The sequence below is a fragment of the Medicago truncatula genome, chromosome 7 (assembly GCF_003473485.1).
Source record: "Medicago truncatula cultivar Jemalong A17 chromosome 7, MtrunA17r5.0-ANR, whole genome shotgun sequence".
In the NCBI taxonomy this organism is placed as follows: domain Eukaryota; kingdom Viridiplantae; phylum Streptophyta; class Magnoliopsida; order Fabales; family Fabaceae; genus Medicago; species Medicago truncatula.
In genome coordinates this window covers 29625057-29642308 of record NC_053048.1, presented here as the reverse complement: position 1 = coordinate 29642308, position 17252 = coordinate 29625057, and the positions used below count along the sequence as shown (strand labels likewise).

Here is a 17252-nt window from a genome sequence, read left to right as displayed (position 1 = left end):
ATCACTCCTCTAACTAGTTTTTCTCTTTTCCTTTATTGAAATAAGTGATTTTCACATCTATTTCGTTTTCATTTTGTGATTTCTCCGTCTTAGTGCGACCTTGGTTTTTTCGTCGTCTTTGTGCGGCGTTGTCTGTCTTTCTTGTTTTGTTCAGGTATTTGTTTGGTTCAAATTGCCAAATCAGCTTCGATATGGTATAAATCAAATCAATCACTTTGGCGTCATCCACGTTGCAGATCTGAAGACGTGAGCGTTGAAGCAAAAATAGAAGTTTAAAAGTTGAGTTAAATAAAAGTTTAATAGTCTAGTAAAAATTTCGTTTTAGTGTTAGTCCTTCTAAATTGATTCATATTGGATTTGGTCATGGTAATCCTTGGAAAATTGATTCATATTGGATTTGGTCATTGTAATATGTAGAATATTTGATTTTAATCCCTTAAAATAAGGACTAAAATGAATATTATATGCATCAATTTTAATATGAATAAATTTTAGAGAGACTAAAATAAAACTCCAAGAACCAAAACAAAAGATCATATATTTGCATGCCTTCACGGGCATTAGAGGGGGAAGAGAGTTAGATTAGGTCTTCTTCTGGTTTGACATGTTGTTATTTGGACCATCTGGACGTCTCGGAACGCCTTATTTTCTCTAGTGGCACTCTCCGTGAGGAGCCTGTGGTGTATAGAGTGAAACTCTTAGCTTGGAAGCGGTTCCTTGCCAAGTGTCATGCTAGTTCATGCACTTATCATGAGTTGGAGGTGCAGCCCGTCCTATGTTGGCATCGATAGGGTTTTGGTGGCGGTTTGCCTCGGTTCGCTTGGGGGTTTGGGTGGGGGCTTCTGTATCCTCTTTCCTGGCCTGCTTATGCGGTTGTTTCTTTGCTTTTTTGTCTCTGTCACGACAAATTTTTGTTGGGTGAAGATTGTTACTTTTTGTTTCTCTCTTTTGGTGTAGCTTTCTCTTTGTGTAGTTTTTCCTTTTTTTTTTTTTTCCGTATTTGGATGGTTTTTTTGTGTGGCCCTTGGGGTTTATCCTTTGGTGGTTTTCAGGTGCGTCACTTGACAGATGTTTTGATGTATCTTGTACAATTCTCTCTTTTATATATATATATATATATATATATATATATTTTGCCATTAAAAAAAAAATACAAGACTAAAATCAAAACCCTTGAAATTTGCAAATACCATTTGCATATTTAAGCCTTAATTGTTTTTGAGAAAAATACATTAATCTCCTCCAGCCTTTTTAAGTAACACTCACACACCCGAGAGTTGCTAATGGGCTAACTCGGCCTAGCCCTAGCCTGACGAGCCAACACATATAGATGGGATGGAATTGACCAATCACTTCTTATAAGGGATGTAAAAAAAAATCTCAATAGGCCCCTTCATTTGCTCATACACCCCTCGAAACCCAAAAAAATACCTTTTTTGGAAGTTACAATTCGATCTCTTGGTTATAACTCCTACTCGTTCAAGTTTTGAGGTTATGACCCGAACTGCAATTCTATTTAAATATCAAGCAACCAAGCATGTGCTACACAACCTCCCTAAACTCTAATTATCATTACATAATTGCATAATGATTTCTTCACTCATATGACATCAAAGAATATGAATTACATCTTTTAAACTGATTACATTGTTGTTTTACATTTTTTTTAAACATGGATTGTTATTTATCAAAAGTTAAGACTTGAACGTTATCCGTCCTGAACTCTGAAACTACTCAGCACATTAATTCCTTCAATTTCAATGCAATCTTTTGATGTTTTTAAATTATAATTTAGTTTTTAATTTTGTTTTGTGCTTTACTTATAGTTATGGTTGAACATCTTGTTTCTAAACCATATTAATGTTGAATTATTGATGGTGAATTATAAGTTTTTGTGTATTGTTGAATCATGATTGTCAAAAATTATTGTTCGATTATGAGTGTTGTTAATTGTTCTTGAAAATATGAATGGTTAATGAATTACGTGTTTGGTACTGTAAATTATGTCTAAGTCTGAAGCATGAATGGATCAAATTTTAACTCTCGATCTGATCTCGATTCATAACTTTTGATCCAAGGTTAAATGAAATCTATGGAGATCGAGTCTTTGCTCCTGAACTAGAGCGATCAGAAGTTAGAAGCATAGAGGTTTTTTTTTTTTTTAATTTTGAGGGACATGTGAGCATTTTGTTGGCTTATTGAGCATCTTTCATGTAAAAATTGAGTTCAACCAAAAAAATTATGGGTTATGTTGAGGCAGCCAGACCCATATTTCAATATTATCATTTTTATTTAAAAGTGATATGTAATGTAGATCAAAATTTTTGCTTTTTTCACACACAAAAAAGAAAAAAAAGACATATTGTTTCTTTGCAAGGTTTTATACTAAAAAATGTGCTCTTCATATGAAATTTTGATTGACAAGGAATGCATCAATATAATAATTGCAGATCAATCTAGATACAAACTGAAATTCTGGTGGGCTAGTTTGCTGATGTTTTATATGATGTTTCAACATCAGACTCAAACAGAATGTTGAGTAAGATGTTTCAACATCGAGCTAGTAGAAAACAAACACAACAATGGAAATATAAAGGACATAAAAGTAAAAAGACACAGAAGGTTTGTTAACCCAGTTCGGTGCAACATCACCTACATCTAGGGGCTACCAAGCCAGGAAGGAAATCCACTAGTGTAGTCCTTATTCTAAGTTATCAGCAAATCTCTCGTTTACAACTCTAGACCTAGGACTTACCCGTATTGACTTCAACATAGGAACTCCTAGATCTGAGATCCCATCTCAGAACCCCTGTAATTTAAACAAATACAATCAAAATGGAGACACACTCCAATAAAATCCACTCTTGCTTAAAAGCTTACGAGTGAAACACAAATAACAAGGACACAAAACCCTAATTATGACTCTTATATAAAACGTGGGTTTTGATCCATTACAACTCAACTAAAGGTCTTTCTCAATGCATCAAGGTGATACAAAGAGAGGCTCAAAAATAAAGCACAAGTCGAAACCCTAAAAGACTCAATTCAAAACTATTGAATTAGTAAATAAAACTATGGTATGAGTCTTCCTCGTATAGCCATTCAGCAGCATGGGCTTTTTCCTCATAGGCTAAACATATATTTGTATCAAATATTTTTTTCAGAAATATATTGAAACAAATATTCTTCAGAAATATATCTTCCAAAATCTCTTTTAAAATATATTTCACAAATAAAAATATCCATCTGAAAAATATTTTCTTCTGGAAACACAAGTCTCTTGGACCATAAGTCACATGAATAAAATCTTCATAGAATCTTCAGTGATCTCACTTAAAAAATATATCAACACCTAAAAAGTAGGAACATATTTAGGAACCGCCAAACAACATCACCAAGGAATCCTAAAATATTGTCTATACTTTAGGAACAAATCATCCAACTGATCCTGGACAAAAATATGTTACTTGGTGAACAAGAAATAAGGTGTGGTTTCCTTAAAAAAGATACAGTTCACGAAATCAAGCCACACACTGAACTGTGTCAAGATGTTAGAACATTGTATCCAACATCATACATGAGTATTTGTTTTACCAACAATGAAGTCAATAATCAAATACCCAACAATCTCCCCCTTTTACAAATTTTTGGCTAAAACAAACTGAGGCCATACGTACAAGGTAGAGAGATACCACACAGTCATACCTTCTTTCATTTTAACACAAGAACTCATCTTGAAAGAAAGTAACAAACTTCAACATTACTTCAAAAGAATATCTAAAAATTATTGCATAATTGGACATTTTGGAACATCAGAGGCATCATCCAGAACATCAACATTACTAAAATTATATACTCAAATATAGAAAACATTACAAAAGTTCCAAAATCATAGACAATTGTTCTAATACTCCTCCTTTTTGCAGCTAAAACCTATTAAAAATAACTGAAAAACATGCTAAGAATAACGTAAGATGACATGTCATCAACAAATCATCTATATCAAGTTTATAACAACATCTTGGAAAACCTTCACTTTCATCATCATTCAACATTTTACATTGCTTTACATGCATTGTTTTCTTTGTAGAAGTCTGGAAGTGAGTTGTTGCGCTAATATAAGACAGAATGTAATGGTAGTTAACTATCACAAACATAACGACAATTAACTACATTTGGATAGCAAACTACAGTTAATTATCGTATATGGTATTTAGTTAATTTTGGGGCGTGGGAGAGCAATTATTGAAGCTTAAAGAGCAATTTCCGTTTGAGAGCTCTAAACACACCCTTTAGTTTTTAACTAAACTCCAATCTACCTTATTTTGTTATTAAATTGACAAAAAAAAAAAAAAAAAAAAACTTCATTTCAATTTAACATTATTTTATCTCTTTTAACTTTCCTCACTTTCACCCAGATGTGAACTCTTTTACCTTATTATTAAGCATTTTTATCTTTCGTCGTTGCACTCGAAGTTCCCCTTTGTTTCTTATGATAAATAACCCCCACCTCTAATGTTAATAGGGGTGGAAAAACATATATAGTACGTTTGACTGACCCATTTAACCCACTATTTAAGATAGAGTGGGTCGATGTTTTGAGTCCACCTTTTTTAATTGATCTGCACCGTTTATCCTGTTGTAAAAATGGGGCAAGCAGGTTGGCATGTGGGCTCCTCAAAAGTAAAAATTATTACTATATTAGTAAGTAATAATAGGTGCCCCAAACTGACGATTTATTTTGCAATTTCTTTGAATGTTGGTTGGTTTTTTTTGTATGATGGGGGATTTATTTTGAGATTTGTTAAATGTTGCTTAATTTATACTAGTGACATTGTTTGTTTGATTCTGTTAATTATATTTATTGTATTTATGTTGTTAGATTGCTGATGAGGTTTCATTTGTTAACTATGTTGTTGCGAATGACATTGAGTCATTGATGTTTTTACCACAAACTTATCAAACTGCCAATTTCTTATAATAACAATTTTCTTTTGTAATAATAAATTGTAAAAAAAAAATGGGAATAGTTTATGTTTTTTTAGGAAGTTTTTTTTTTTGTTATACGGGACAACCCACACATATTGGTCCGCCTCGCCATATCTTTTTCAAGTTAATTGTAATGCGGAGCTAAATATAACGAGTTGATCCATTTTGCCATTTCTGATATAACGAGTTAAAAATAATTTGAGATATTTTTTGTGGTGGTCGGGATTCAAACACCGAATCTTACATATATTATACATTGTTCCTACCAACTGAGTTAAGTTTACAATCACAAATAATTTGAGATCTAATCAAGGAGGTAAATTCACTTCATAGGAGTTCAATAAATTCCGTGCAACTCGTGGCATTTTCTGTCTTTTGGAAAGTTCAAGATCATCACAACAAAATGATATAGTTGAGAGAATATATAGAACTAGGAGAATGCTATATTCACGAGAGAAATCTTCCGAATGTTTCACGAATGGGAAAATGCCTTGGCAATAAATAAATAAATAAAACCCACTTATCAAACATGCAGTTGTCAAAAATAAAGATGTGTTTATGTAGTCGTGAAAGTTTCGTAGATTAAATTTTTGCTATAAAAAGCATTTGTTATAGAACTTTTTTAAACATAGTAGGAAGTAGGCTATTTGAACACAAGATATCTGGTTCAATTGAAAAAGACTAACATAATCTCATTCAAGCGCCCTTGAATATTTGAATTTAATTTTTTTTTTTGAAGAAGCTAAACTAACCCTTTAAATTGGCATCAGAGAGAATCTGAGACCTTAAGAATCAAATTTAAATTCAATTTTAATCTAATTTTGCAAAACATAAATTTCATTCAAAATTATGTTGTACAAATTAACATACTTTCACTATCCAAATATAAAAACTTATAAAACTATGATATAACATCAATTTGAATAGAAGTACAACATGGTTTATTTCACATAAGATAAAGAGGTATAATTAACTATATAAGGTTACCAAATATTTACAAAATATGACTATATAAGGTGGCATGTCAACTAAGTAAATACAATCCAACAAAATACCGCCAACCATATCTCAGAAGCCTCCAACGCCACCTCAACACCCTCCGCCACCACCTCCACCTCCACACCCTCCGCCACCTCCACCACCACCTCCACATCCGCCACCACCTCCACCTCCATCATGTCCATGATGACCCCCTCCAGGATTAGCATCAGTCATAAAAACCATGTTACCACCTTGCATGGCTTTAAATCCACCATTTTTCTTGTTTATTTTATCATCTCTTCTCTTTTCATGTCCAGAGCAAAAATTCCCCATATTTTGTTGGCTTTTGAGTCTTATTTTCTTGTACAGCTTTACCCTTTATATATACTCCATATAATTTATAGTCAACGATCTTCTTATCTTGACAAATATAAAGTCAAACAACCTTGTTTGCACGAAAAGTTATACTATAAAATTCTGCGCAATTAACATTGGAAAGGTGGAAACAATTTGTGTGATGTGACGCAATAATAATCAACAATCTCTCTAAGAAAATCATATCCGCACACTCCTTGTTAAAATTATTTAATTGAATTCTACTACTACTCTCTCCTTTGTTATTCTTCTTTTAATGAAATTATTATTGAGTTGCAAAATATGTAAGATGTAAAAGGAAAATACGAGAAAAAAATAAAAGAAAATTATGATAGAAATGTAAAAGGAAAGGTTAGCAAAATATTATATCGTTTGATTTGACCAAAGAAATTTCGAAGAGGAAAAGTATAGCACATAGAAAAATGCCGGAGTATAATTATGTCGTACGTTACAACCAAAACTTAAGAATTAAGATAGAAAAAAGATAGAAGAATTTGTTTAATTTTCTTGGAGAATCTACTGGTATTTTCATTTGGATGCTTAGGGGTTTTTAGGTACTCCTTCCGTTCTAAATTATAATGTAGTTAATTTTTATGAAAATAAAATTATGAGTTTTTTTACAAAAATATCTTTAATAATGATATAATAAAGATAAATTAAAAAATTAAAAGAAAAGAGAATAATAAATTTTTTTTTTTTGAGAAAAGAGAATAATAAATAGTTAAGTGTATAAAAAAACAGTATTAATATTTCATTATTATTGTAAGGTGATTTCTAATTTGGAACGAATTTTTTTTTCTAAAACAACTATTTAATCTTTTTAAGAAGTTAATTTTTCCAAATCGACTTATAATTTGTGACGGAATGATTATTAGACATAATTTTTTAAGAACAAAAATTCACTTCCTCCAACAATAAACGTTCACATCCTCCAATTTAACACTTTAATCAAAATTTATAAATGAATCCACCAACAACTGTATATAATTACATTTTAACAACACATTTACATCAGAGATGTATTATTTAAACAACCATTTTGGTGACAACTTTTAGGATAAGCATAAATTTATAAAGGAAAATATGTATTGACACGTAAACCAAAGCAATAAAGAGAGAGAGGGTAAAAAAATAATGTAAATATAAGAGAGAAAGTTATCACAAAATAGTTGGATAAATATGATTTCTCTTTATTTTAATGCAAATTTATTAAGTAGGATACATAAAAGGTAAAGAAAAAGAGACTGCTTGTATAACTCCTTCTCCTTAGGTATCCATTTTATTTCATCTTCAATTTGGGTATTAGATAAATGGTGGTCCTTAATAAATAAGTACCACTATTATTTTCATTAAATGCTAAGTTTATAGACTCAAACGATCCAATTATGGATGGTCTTAAGGCTCGGTTTGATTTTATTTATTTATTTATTTTTAATCCAAGTACAAGTTGTGCATGGATTGATGAAAGTTTGAACATCATCAAATACATAGAAACCCGTACAAAAGATTTACAAATGAAGCTCAATACAATGCAAGATCCAAAATCACACTAATAGATCACCCAATACAGTTATTCCCTAACCTGAAAACAATCACAAACCACTTCAAGTTTTTTAATGATAAATATTACTTCTTCTGTCCTAAATTATAAGTAAAAAAATCACATTTTCTTTGTAGTCATTGTCGATACTTGAATAGTCGAATCCTAATCCTTAAATTCTTTAACTTTTTTAATCTTTTAACTCAAATCAATTGAGCTACCTTACCAAAGTTCAAATTAGTTTGAATTTAAGTAAAAAAAGAGTTTGACTTAATACAAATCTTTCCATGGAAAGAATAGAGAAATAAATAGTTCCTAATATTTAACTTAAAGTTTTCATATGACTAAAAAAATTACAGTTTTTATAGTGAAATAATGATAAATTACATTTCCATTGATTTCTTTTGACAGAAATTAATGTTTCTATTGATGTAATAAAGTTATAAAAATAAAAAGCATTTTTATTTTTTAATGTATCTTTTTTGAGTCGATATTTTTTAGGGATCTTAATTTTTTTTTTTGAAAGGTTATGGATCTTAATTGTTTACCTTAAATATATGATTATATGTGTATATATATAGAGAACGTGTTAGTCCTACATCATGCAATAAAATATAAGGTGAAATACTAATGGCTTCTCATATCTATCAATCTCGTATTCGCTTGATTTTGTGCTTTGCTTTTCTTTTGCTTTCAGGTAATAGGAAAGAATTAGTTTTATCTCTAGTTTCATCTCTTATATATTGCTGAAAAAAATTTAAAAAGAAAAAAAAAATTCATCTCTCATGTAAATGTTCCATGAAAATTGATTATATTTGTGTTGCAAAAAATATTTTAAAACTTCTAAATAATTGAATACTACATGATATTTTTATACTTGTGAATATTAGGGTTGGAACCACTCCTCAATTTTTGACTTGTTGTTGTCATTGATGATGTTATTGTACTCTTCAATGATAAATAAATAAAACGCAACTATCATTGCAAGTTTTGGTTACTAAACATTGTGTGGAAAACCCTGAACTTCATCGGTGAAAGGTTGACGGATAAAGTTGATTGTGTACGAAGTGAGTTTAGATTGATTAAGTATTTGATAGAAGTAATTCGTTTGATTGGATTGTTTAACATGTTATTGTATTATGCTAAGTCTGTGTAATCGTGTAATGAAAATAAGTTGAAAATGAATGGATGCAACCCCTCTGTCAAAATCTGTAAATCAAATTGGTCCTTAAATTGTTTGTCTATGTATCAAAACGATCCCTACAGTTAGTGAAAAATATCATCAATGGATCGCCGGAGATGATGATGATGATTTTGGAGAGGTTAAGATGGTAAAGGTTTTAACGGGAAGGAGAAAGGTCAATGATGTGTTTGATGTGTCTGAGTGAAATGTGAGGATGGAAGGTATGGGTAATAGAGGGGTAAAATTGGAAAAATTAGAAAAAAAATGTCAATTAAAAAGTTAAAACAAAGCACTTGAACGGAGGGACCATTTTGACAGAGAGACCATTTTGATGGACATCATTAAATTCAGAGACAAAATAGACATTTCAAAAAATTTGAAGAAGAATTTGACTGATCGTTGAAAATTCAATGACGAACTTGGATATTTACTCTTAGAAAATGTGTTTGACCTGTCAAGGTATGGAAACCTTGTTATAATTATGTTGTTTGTATTCCCCTCAAAATATAAAAGTTGTGTATTGGATAAAAGGAGAGCTGCCAATTTTACCCAACAGGCTTGAACCGACACAACTAGGGGTGGGCATGGTTCAGCTCAAGATGAAAACTGAACCGACCTGAATTGTTTGCTAAAATCTAAAATAACTAAACGGCACTGTTTGCATTTCGATCTGAACTGGTCCAAACCGAACTGTTATTATTGATACCTTTGAAAAAATAATGAAAAAAAAATAAAAAAAAAAAAATTGAATTTTATTTACAGAATCAAAACCAACTTATAGGAAAGAGGTGAGGTGAAATTGAATTTTATTTACAGAATCAGTTCAGTTCAGTTTTTGGTTATTTTGTCCACCCCGCAGCCACGCCCTTCCAACCCCCTGGTAATAGGATCAAAACCAACTTATAGGAAAGAGGTGAGTTGATCTATACCATAAACTACACCTTACTACACGAACAATGGTTGAAACTTGAAAGAACAGAGCAACAACAAGGCAATGATGAATTGTACTGCCTTCATCTAGCCAAACTACATACAACATCTCAAGAATGAAAAGTAAACAGAAACAAATGAGACCTATCTAGAGACTCTTGTATTGATTGAAGGGTAAACTAAAATTATAAACATCAGTCTGAATAATCCAAGTTTTCAAAAATTATTAGCATCCTCAAGTAACCCTCAGATCATAATACAGGACATAACATGCATTTAAACTAAAATCAAGGGCATCATCAACATTTCATATTTCATAATCCCAATAGTTATATTTTCATATTCATTTCTCAATGAAACTCTTCAGTTTCTTCAGCCACCCCAAGTATTCCTTGTTGTCTTTGTTGAACATGTATTCCTGCAAAAAGTTGGTTGTGTTGGGTGTTATCCCTCGGATCTCGAGATACTTGAGAAAAGCCTTCTGCAGGTTTTCATCTAAATCACTGTAAAAAATAACAGAAACATTCAGAAACTGTAATAGAGACATTATCATATGATAAAATTAAATCACAATTACTAAATGCTTACGTGAACTCAGGTCCCTCATATAACAGCTGGTCTTCAGATTCATCCGGATTCTTTATGGACAAGCTATCAATCACAACCTCATCAGGGAAAGCAGTCACCCCAAACTCCATACACACTCCATTTCCTTTGAAAACAGTCACAACTAAAGGAATACTAGATTCGCTATCATTCTCATTCTCAATCTTCTCGGGGTCAGCCTCATCCTCACTCTGTTGAGGTGCCACGTTAGGGATGTCAACTTGAACTGTGATAGTTTCATCTTCAAATTGTCTTTTCAGTTGAATAGTTCTTTCTCCAGGGTTGTCCTCGACCTCAAAAGGAAAATCACCAGGAAATTCAAGCTGGAAAAGTTACGCAAAAGTGATAGTGAACTTCAAATGGCAGTTAATATCAAAAGCAAATGTGTTCACATAATATTCATATGGTAATCTTTGTGTTAATCCTGACCCCTAAAAAAGGCTGATTGTGGGACAGATCTACAAGGGAATCTTATCATAACTTATATTTTGCGGCTAGAATACAGAATTCCAAGTGCCAATCATCAGTATATGACACTCAAAGTTATAATAGATGACACTCAAAGTTAATAATAATTCTCATGCATTTTCTTATACCAAGGATATAATCTGCAGATAATAATATGATGTTTTCTCAATTTTATTCAATGTTTCAACTTTCAGACTAAAAATAAGGTTTATCAATACAAGAGATATTCAAATCTACAAGGAAAATAATAGTGGCTCCGTGCTTTCGGCAAAGGCGCAAAGCGACCAGCACCATGATACCAAACATAACACCAAACTGATCTTGAAACAAACCCTCAATGATGTCAGAGCAATAAAAAATATTTGAAAGCGCAATTTCCATCTAATGGATAAAAGGTTTACAAATCCAGTCAAGTTATAGCATGTTTTGGCAACTGGTATGTAAATTTTATTAAATCCTACACGCAAATTATTGAGAAATAGAAACGAAGAATCCAAGACAGAGAAAAATGAATCCAAACTTATAAAATTGGTCATTTAAACACATGGAGTGAAATATAATAAAAAATGGAGTGGCATGTATTTTTAACCACTAAAAGATCAAGAACTTAAAAGAAAAAATGAACAACGAAGGCAGTTATGAGGACTCACATGTGCAAAACTATGATACCGGTAGAAATATTAATGACACTTATTATGCTAAGCTTATAAACCAAACTCAGCAAAAGAAAACAACAAAACCAAACTACAAAAGACAAATCTTGCGCTGTTACTAGTTCAGGACAAAATAAGAATAACAATTACCCACATACACAACACAGTAGAGCTCTTCAACTGTTCCACTTTATTTACATTAACTAAATGCAAACTTCGAGCTACATTCAAAAGGGACATCATTCATCCAATACCATTTTTCGGTGGAACTCATAAACAAGCAATGTTGTCAAATATCGGCCATAGCAGTGATATAACACTATACAGTGTAGCAGAATTTGAACGAATCACTATTGCTATGTGAAACGTATTTAGTACAAAGTGTTGTCAAATAGTGGCGCTGTAGCATTGTAGGTCTGAAATTTGAACAAACTACTATAAACCTTGATCCACATTTGACAACACGAGTAACCTATGAAGTACTAGACACCAACACATTGAAACCGATAATATTTTGAGAAAATGACATGATTCAATGTGATTACATGATTCAATGTGATTACATGTGTCAATGTGATCTACATTTGACTTCAAGGGTAACCTATGAAGTACCAACAACGACACATTGACAATAATCTGAGAAAATGACATGATTCAATGTGATTACATGTGTCGGTGTTAATGACACGTCAGATACCGGACACGCAACTACAGAGCCGGTAACAATCACCACAACACTAACAACCCTATAACAATTAACAACCATTATCATTCAAAAGATTCTGTTAAATAACATTGAAACAAATAAACTCACTAACCCAACAAAAAAACCTCACAAAAGGGAAAAAAAAAAAAAAAAAAATTCACAAGCATACATAACTTTAATCAAATAAACTCACTAACCCAACAAAAAAATTTGAAACTTTCATATAAAAAACCCAAATCTGAAGAAAAATAAACAATCTTCAAAGAAAATTACAATCACAAAACACTAATATTAAAAAATAAAAAAAAAACTTAAAACAAAAGGGTAAGAAAAAAATTACGTTTGCTGAAAGGCTATCATTATCCTCAAGAGCACAGTCGATTTCACTGTTAAGGACTCGAAGGAGAGTATCATCTGCGGGGGTTTTAGCTAAAACGCCGTAGGCGAAGCTACGAGAGGGTACAAAATGAGTGGTTTCGTTCTGGCGAAGGAGGTTAACGGCGATTGCGCTGTGGAAAGTTCTAGAGGAAGTTGCCGCTGCACGGCGAGAGAGGAGAGGAACTGCGGCGGCGGTTGCGCGACGGAGAGCGGTGTACATAGACATTTTGGAGGTGAGTGGAGTAAGAGGGGTGAGGGTTTAGTGTTAGGGTTTTGGGTAATGGGGAAGATGGATCTCTGTATTTATACTACTACTAGACTAGACTAGATATTATTAAACCCGTGAAAAACATTTTTATTTTATTTTTTCTCATTTTGTTAAATAACTTATTTATAAAGTAAAGGTTAAATACCTCTTTTGATATTTTAAACTTGACAAAAATACTGAATTAATATTTAAATTTTTTTAAATTCAAATAAGTCTTTTAAGGATTTATTTGAAACTTACAAACTTTTTTTTTAAAAAAATAGGAGCATTAAATTAAAAATTTAAAAAGACCTATTTGAAATTTAAAAAACATAAAAATATTTATTTAAAATTTAAAAGACTAACTCGACGTTTTTGTCAAACTTAGAGGACCAAAAGAAGTATTTAACTTAAATTATATGCTAAATTACACCATATGTGTTTTAAGGTTGAGAATTGTATTAAATAAATCATTTAAGTTGTATTGTTCACACATAAGTTATTTAAGTTTGTATACATTTTCAATTTATTTATGTTGTTAATCAAATGTTACAAAAACGATGATGTGACAGTTAAGTGTATGATGCGGCATGTTAATGGGTAAAATACACCATTTTTTTTTAGATCTGGTGTGGTTAGTGTTATCTCTTTCATTCTTACACACCTTTTTCCCCCAATTTTCAAACTTTAACTCCATTTTTATCATTCCAAAACATGAACACCTTCAATGGCTTCCAAGCACATCACTGGTTCGAATTTGTGTGGGTACAACTCAGGATCATTCAGTTCAAGTGTTTAGCGCGACAATGGTGAGATTCCAAATTGTTGGTTCCCAAAGCAATGTGTAATTTGTACCGTAAGTAAAAAAGGGCCAAATACAGGGAATAAATTATGGGGTTGTCAAGATTGGATGGTAAAGTACATAATGTCATGAAGTGGCTTACACCAAGTGAAACTCAAACAGAAATTAGAGCACAAAGACAAAATGTGTCAGAGACACATGGTGTCAAAATTAAGTGTGTTGATTGTGGCAAAAAAGATATGGAAAATATGACCATGAAAATGAAATTGTTGAAGTCCAAAAATGAAGAAAAATCAACAAAGTTTATGTTAAAGATTGTTGTTGTAACTTGCATGATGTTGGCATTAATTTGTGATATTACAACAATAAGCTTGATTATTATTCATGTAAAGTGAACAAACCTTCTAATGTGATGTTTGTTTAGTTTTCTGTAAGTGTGCAATTAGGTGATCAAACATTGTTGGTTGTAATGTTAATGTAATGTGTATTGTGTAATGTGCAATCTCACTACTGTAATGTGTTTCAAGATAATGTATTGTGTTTTGATTCATTATAGTGTAATGTGCTTTGATTCAAGAAATATGATATGTACATATATTTTTAATATTGTAATAATCATAACAAATTTTTTTGCCATAATACTCGAAAAGTTATTCATCATAAAGTAATCAAAATTGTTGATGCTACTTCATGTCTTGAGTATCACTAATTGTGTGGTTGTAATTAAGTTGTTGTTGTGTTGTTGAGTTTTTATGATTTTGGTGAAAATGATGAATTGAGTTGGATTATGGTTCTTGTTGATTTTTAATGAGTTGAATGAATTGAATATGATGAATTAGAGTATAGTGAACTTCTGTTTTTGGTTAATAAGTTTTGGTGAGGAATCGTTTGGGAGGAATCGGGTTTTTAAACTAAAAGCCATTTTTAAGCACTTTTGAAAATAAGTCATTTTGGATTGGTTTAAGTTAAGTTGTTTTGAGTTGGCAAGCTAGATTTTTGGGGAGAGAGTTATAGGTCTAAGAGTTTGGCTTTAATCGTTTGGGAATAGAATAATCTACCGATTCTACACACATACTCATCATGTGAATCCACTTATTATCGAAACTCATTTTGTTCATAACCTCTCGGAGGTAATCCTAATCCATTCTATCATAGACTTTACTGATATCAAGCTTTAAAGCAACATAACGATCATTACCTCGAGTTTTGGTTTGCATAAAGTGAATTACCTCTATTGCAGCCATAACATTATCAAGAATGGAACAACGAGGCACAAAGGCTAATTGGTTGTCAAAAATGTAATGGGGAAGAACAAACTTCAATCTCTTAGCAAGAACTTTGGATATCTATACTATATATAAAGAAAATTATTTTTTTCAGCAGTTTTGGGCTAACTTTTTCTTTTCAAAAATACTCTCAACTTTCAATACGAATAACACATGTAATAAATAGATAAGAATAAATTTAAATATTAAAATACAAGTGTAAAAAACAAAAATGTCCAGTTTTTTCCTTTATCATTTAAAAAGTGTAACAAACTATATGAGTGTATTTATACTTACATTTTCATTATCCCAAGGGTTAATAGGTCTTTACCCCCCTGTAAAAAAAAATTGTCAGATTCCGTCCTTGTAATTTTTTTTTGTTTTGGAATACCCCCCTAGGCCAGCTGACTATGCATTTTCGCTGATGTGGCACGTTGAGTCGCCTTTTTCTGATAATGTGGCGCGCTGACTGTATAATTTTTTTATTGTGTACATGTGGCATTTGTGATTTTTTTTTTTAAAAATCTTTAAAAAAAGAAAAAAATTCTAGAAAAAATGAATAAAAATTAAAAATAAAGAAAAAAATACTGGAAAAGATTAATATGTATCAAAATTTTCGAAAAAATTATAAAAAAAATCTTAATTAAGTTCTTGAAAAATTGAAATTTTTATTTTTTGTATAAAAAACACAAACTTTTCATTTTCGAAAGAAAAATTTGAATTTTTTTAAAAAAATTTCAAAATATATTTTCTTATTATTTTAAAAATTTTCAAAATAGTTTAAGTTCCTGAAATTTTTATAAGAAGTGTTATTTTTTATAAAAAAAAGGAAAAATTCAGGAACTTCAAATATTTTGAAATTTTTTATAAAAAGTTCAAATATTTTATACGAAGTGGAAAAGTTTGTTTTTTATACAAAAAATAAAAATTTCAATTTTTTTCGGGAACTTAATCTTTTCCAGAATGTTTCAGGAACTTAATTTAGATTTTTTTTTTTATAATTTTTTCAAAAAATTTTAGATATATTAATCTTTTCCAAAAAAATTTAAATTTTTTTTCGATTCTTTTAATTAATTTTTCTAGAATTTTTTTCATTTTACCTCATTTTTTTAATCATTTTTTATTAATTTCTCCCGAATTTTAAAACTTTTTAATCATTTTTATTAATTTTTCCAGAATTTTAAATTTTTTTGGTATTTTTTCATTTTTATTAATTTAAAAAAAAATCACAAATGACACGTGTACACAATAAAAAATAATTTTTTTTATACAGTTAGCATGCCACGTCAGCAGAAAAAGGTGAATCAGCGAAAATGCACAGTCAGCTGGCCTAGGGGGGTATCCCAAAACAAAACAAAAAATTACAAGGACAAAATCTAACAAAAAAAATTTACAGGGGAAAAACCAAAAGTAACCTATATTACAGGAGGGTAAAGACCTATTAACCCTTATCCCAATTATACCCTTAAACAACAACTTTTTTTTATAATAAAGATTGTTGTTAGTGTCGTTAAAAAAAATAAAAAAATTTAGATTATATATTTTTTGGTTATATTGTTTATTTCATTGAAATAGATAAACATAGTTAGTTCGATTTGTTATAATTTGAAAGTAAAAAACATTTATATTTTTACTTTTAATCAAAATTAAAATCTCATAAAAAAAAACATCATTCATAATTTTCAAACGTTTGCGCAATCGAAATAGCAGAAAGACGGACACGTGAGGGCCCGTCTTTTCGCTAGTTAACTTATAAAGAACATTGCAGAGCACAATCGGACGTTAATCCTTCATGCACAATCGGACGTTAATCCTTCATACAAGTTTGCATGTTGCCTTTAAGAATGAGAGCAATATTTGTCATATTTAAATTTGGAGGAAAATGGTCTATATCAAGCCAAGCACAACATTCTTTAAAAATATCATCACTACATAAATTCGGAAATGTTGGTAAAAGTCAGGATTATAACCATCAGGGCCGGGGCATTTATCAGGGTGCATGGAGAACATTGCATCACGAAATTCACACTTTGTGAAAGACGTCGTGAGAAGATCATTGTCATGTGCGGATATACATAGAGGAACAACATCAATGATGGGGTGGGTGACATTACATGGCTTCTAAAAAA

General features: G+C 30.9%; 1 protein-coding gene across 1 annotated transcript; it reads right to left on the bottom strand.

Annotated features, from left to right (window-relative positions):
- Positions 1-10136: 10136 nt before the first annotated feature.
- LOC25498582 (uncharacterized protein At2g39795, mitochondrial) lies at positions 10137-13097 on the bottom strand. Its single transcript, XM_013593515.3, has 3 exons — positions 12772-13097; positions 10587-10927; positions 10137-10501 (listed from the first exon to the last, which is right to left on the bottom strand). Exons 1-3 carry the CDS (start codon positions 13033-13035, stop codon positions 10342-10344), a joined length of 765 nt encoding a protein of 254 aa, XP_013448969.1. The 5' UTR covers positions 13036-13097; the 3' UTR covers positions 10137-10341.
- Between the last annotated feature and the right edge of the window lie 4155 nt (positions 13098-17252).

Coding starts and splice junctions, on each gene's coding strand:
- LOC25498582 (XM_013593515.3), bottom strand. CDS start 13,035: ATGTCTATGTACACCGCTCTCCGTCGCGCAACCGCCGCCGCAGTTCCT. Junction 10,928..12,771: donor ATGATAGCCTTTCAGCAAAC/GTAATTTTTTTC, acceptor TAACTTTTCCAG/CTTGAATTTCCTGGTGATTT. Junction 10,502..10,586: donor TATGAGGGACCTGAGTTCAC/GTAAGCATTTAG, acceptor TATTTTTTACAG/TGATTTAGATGAAAACCTGC.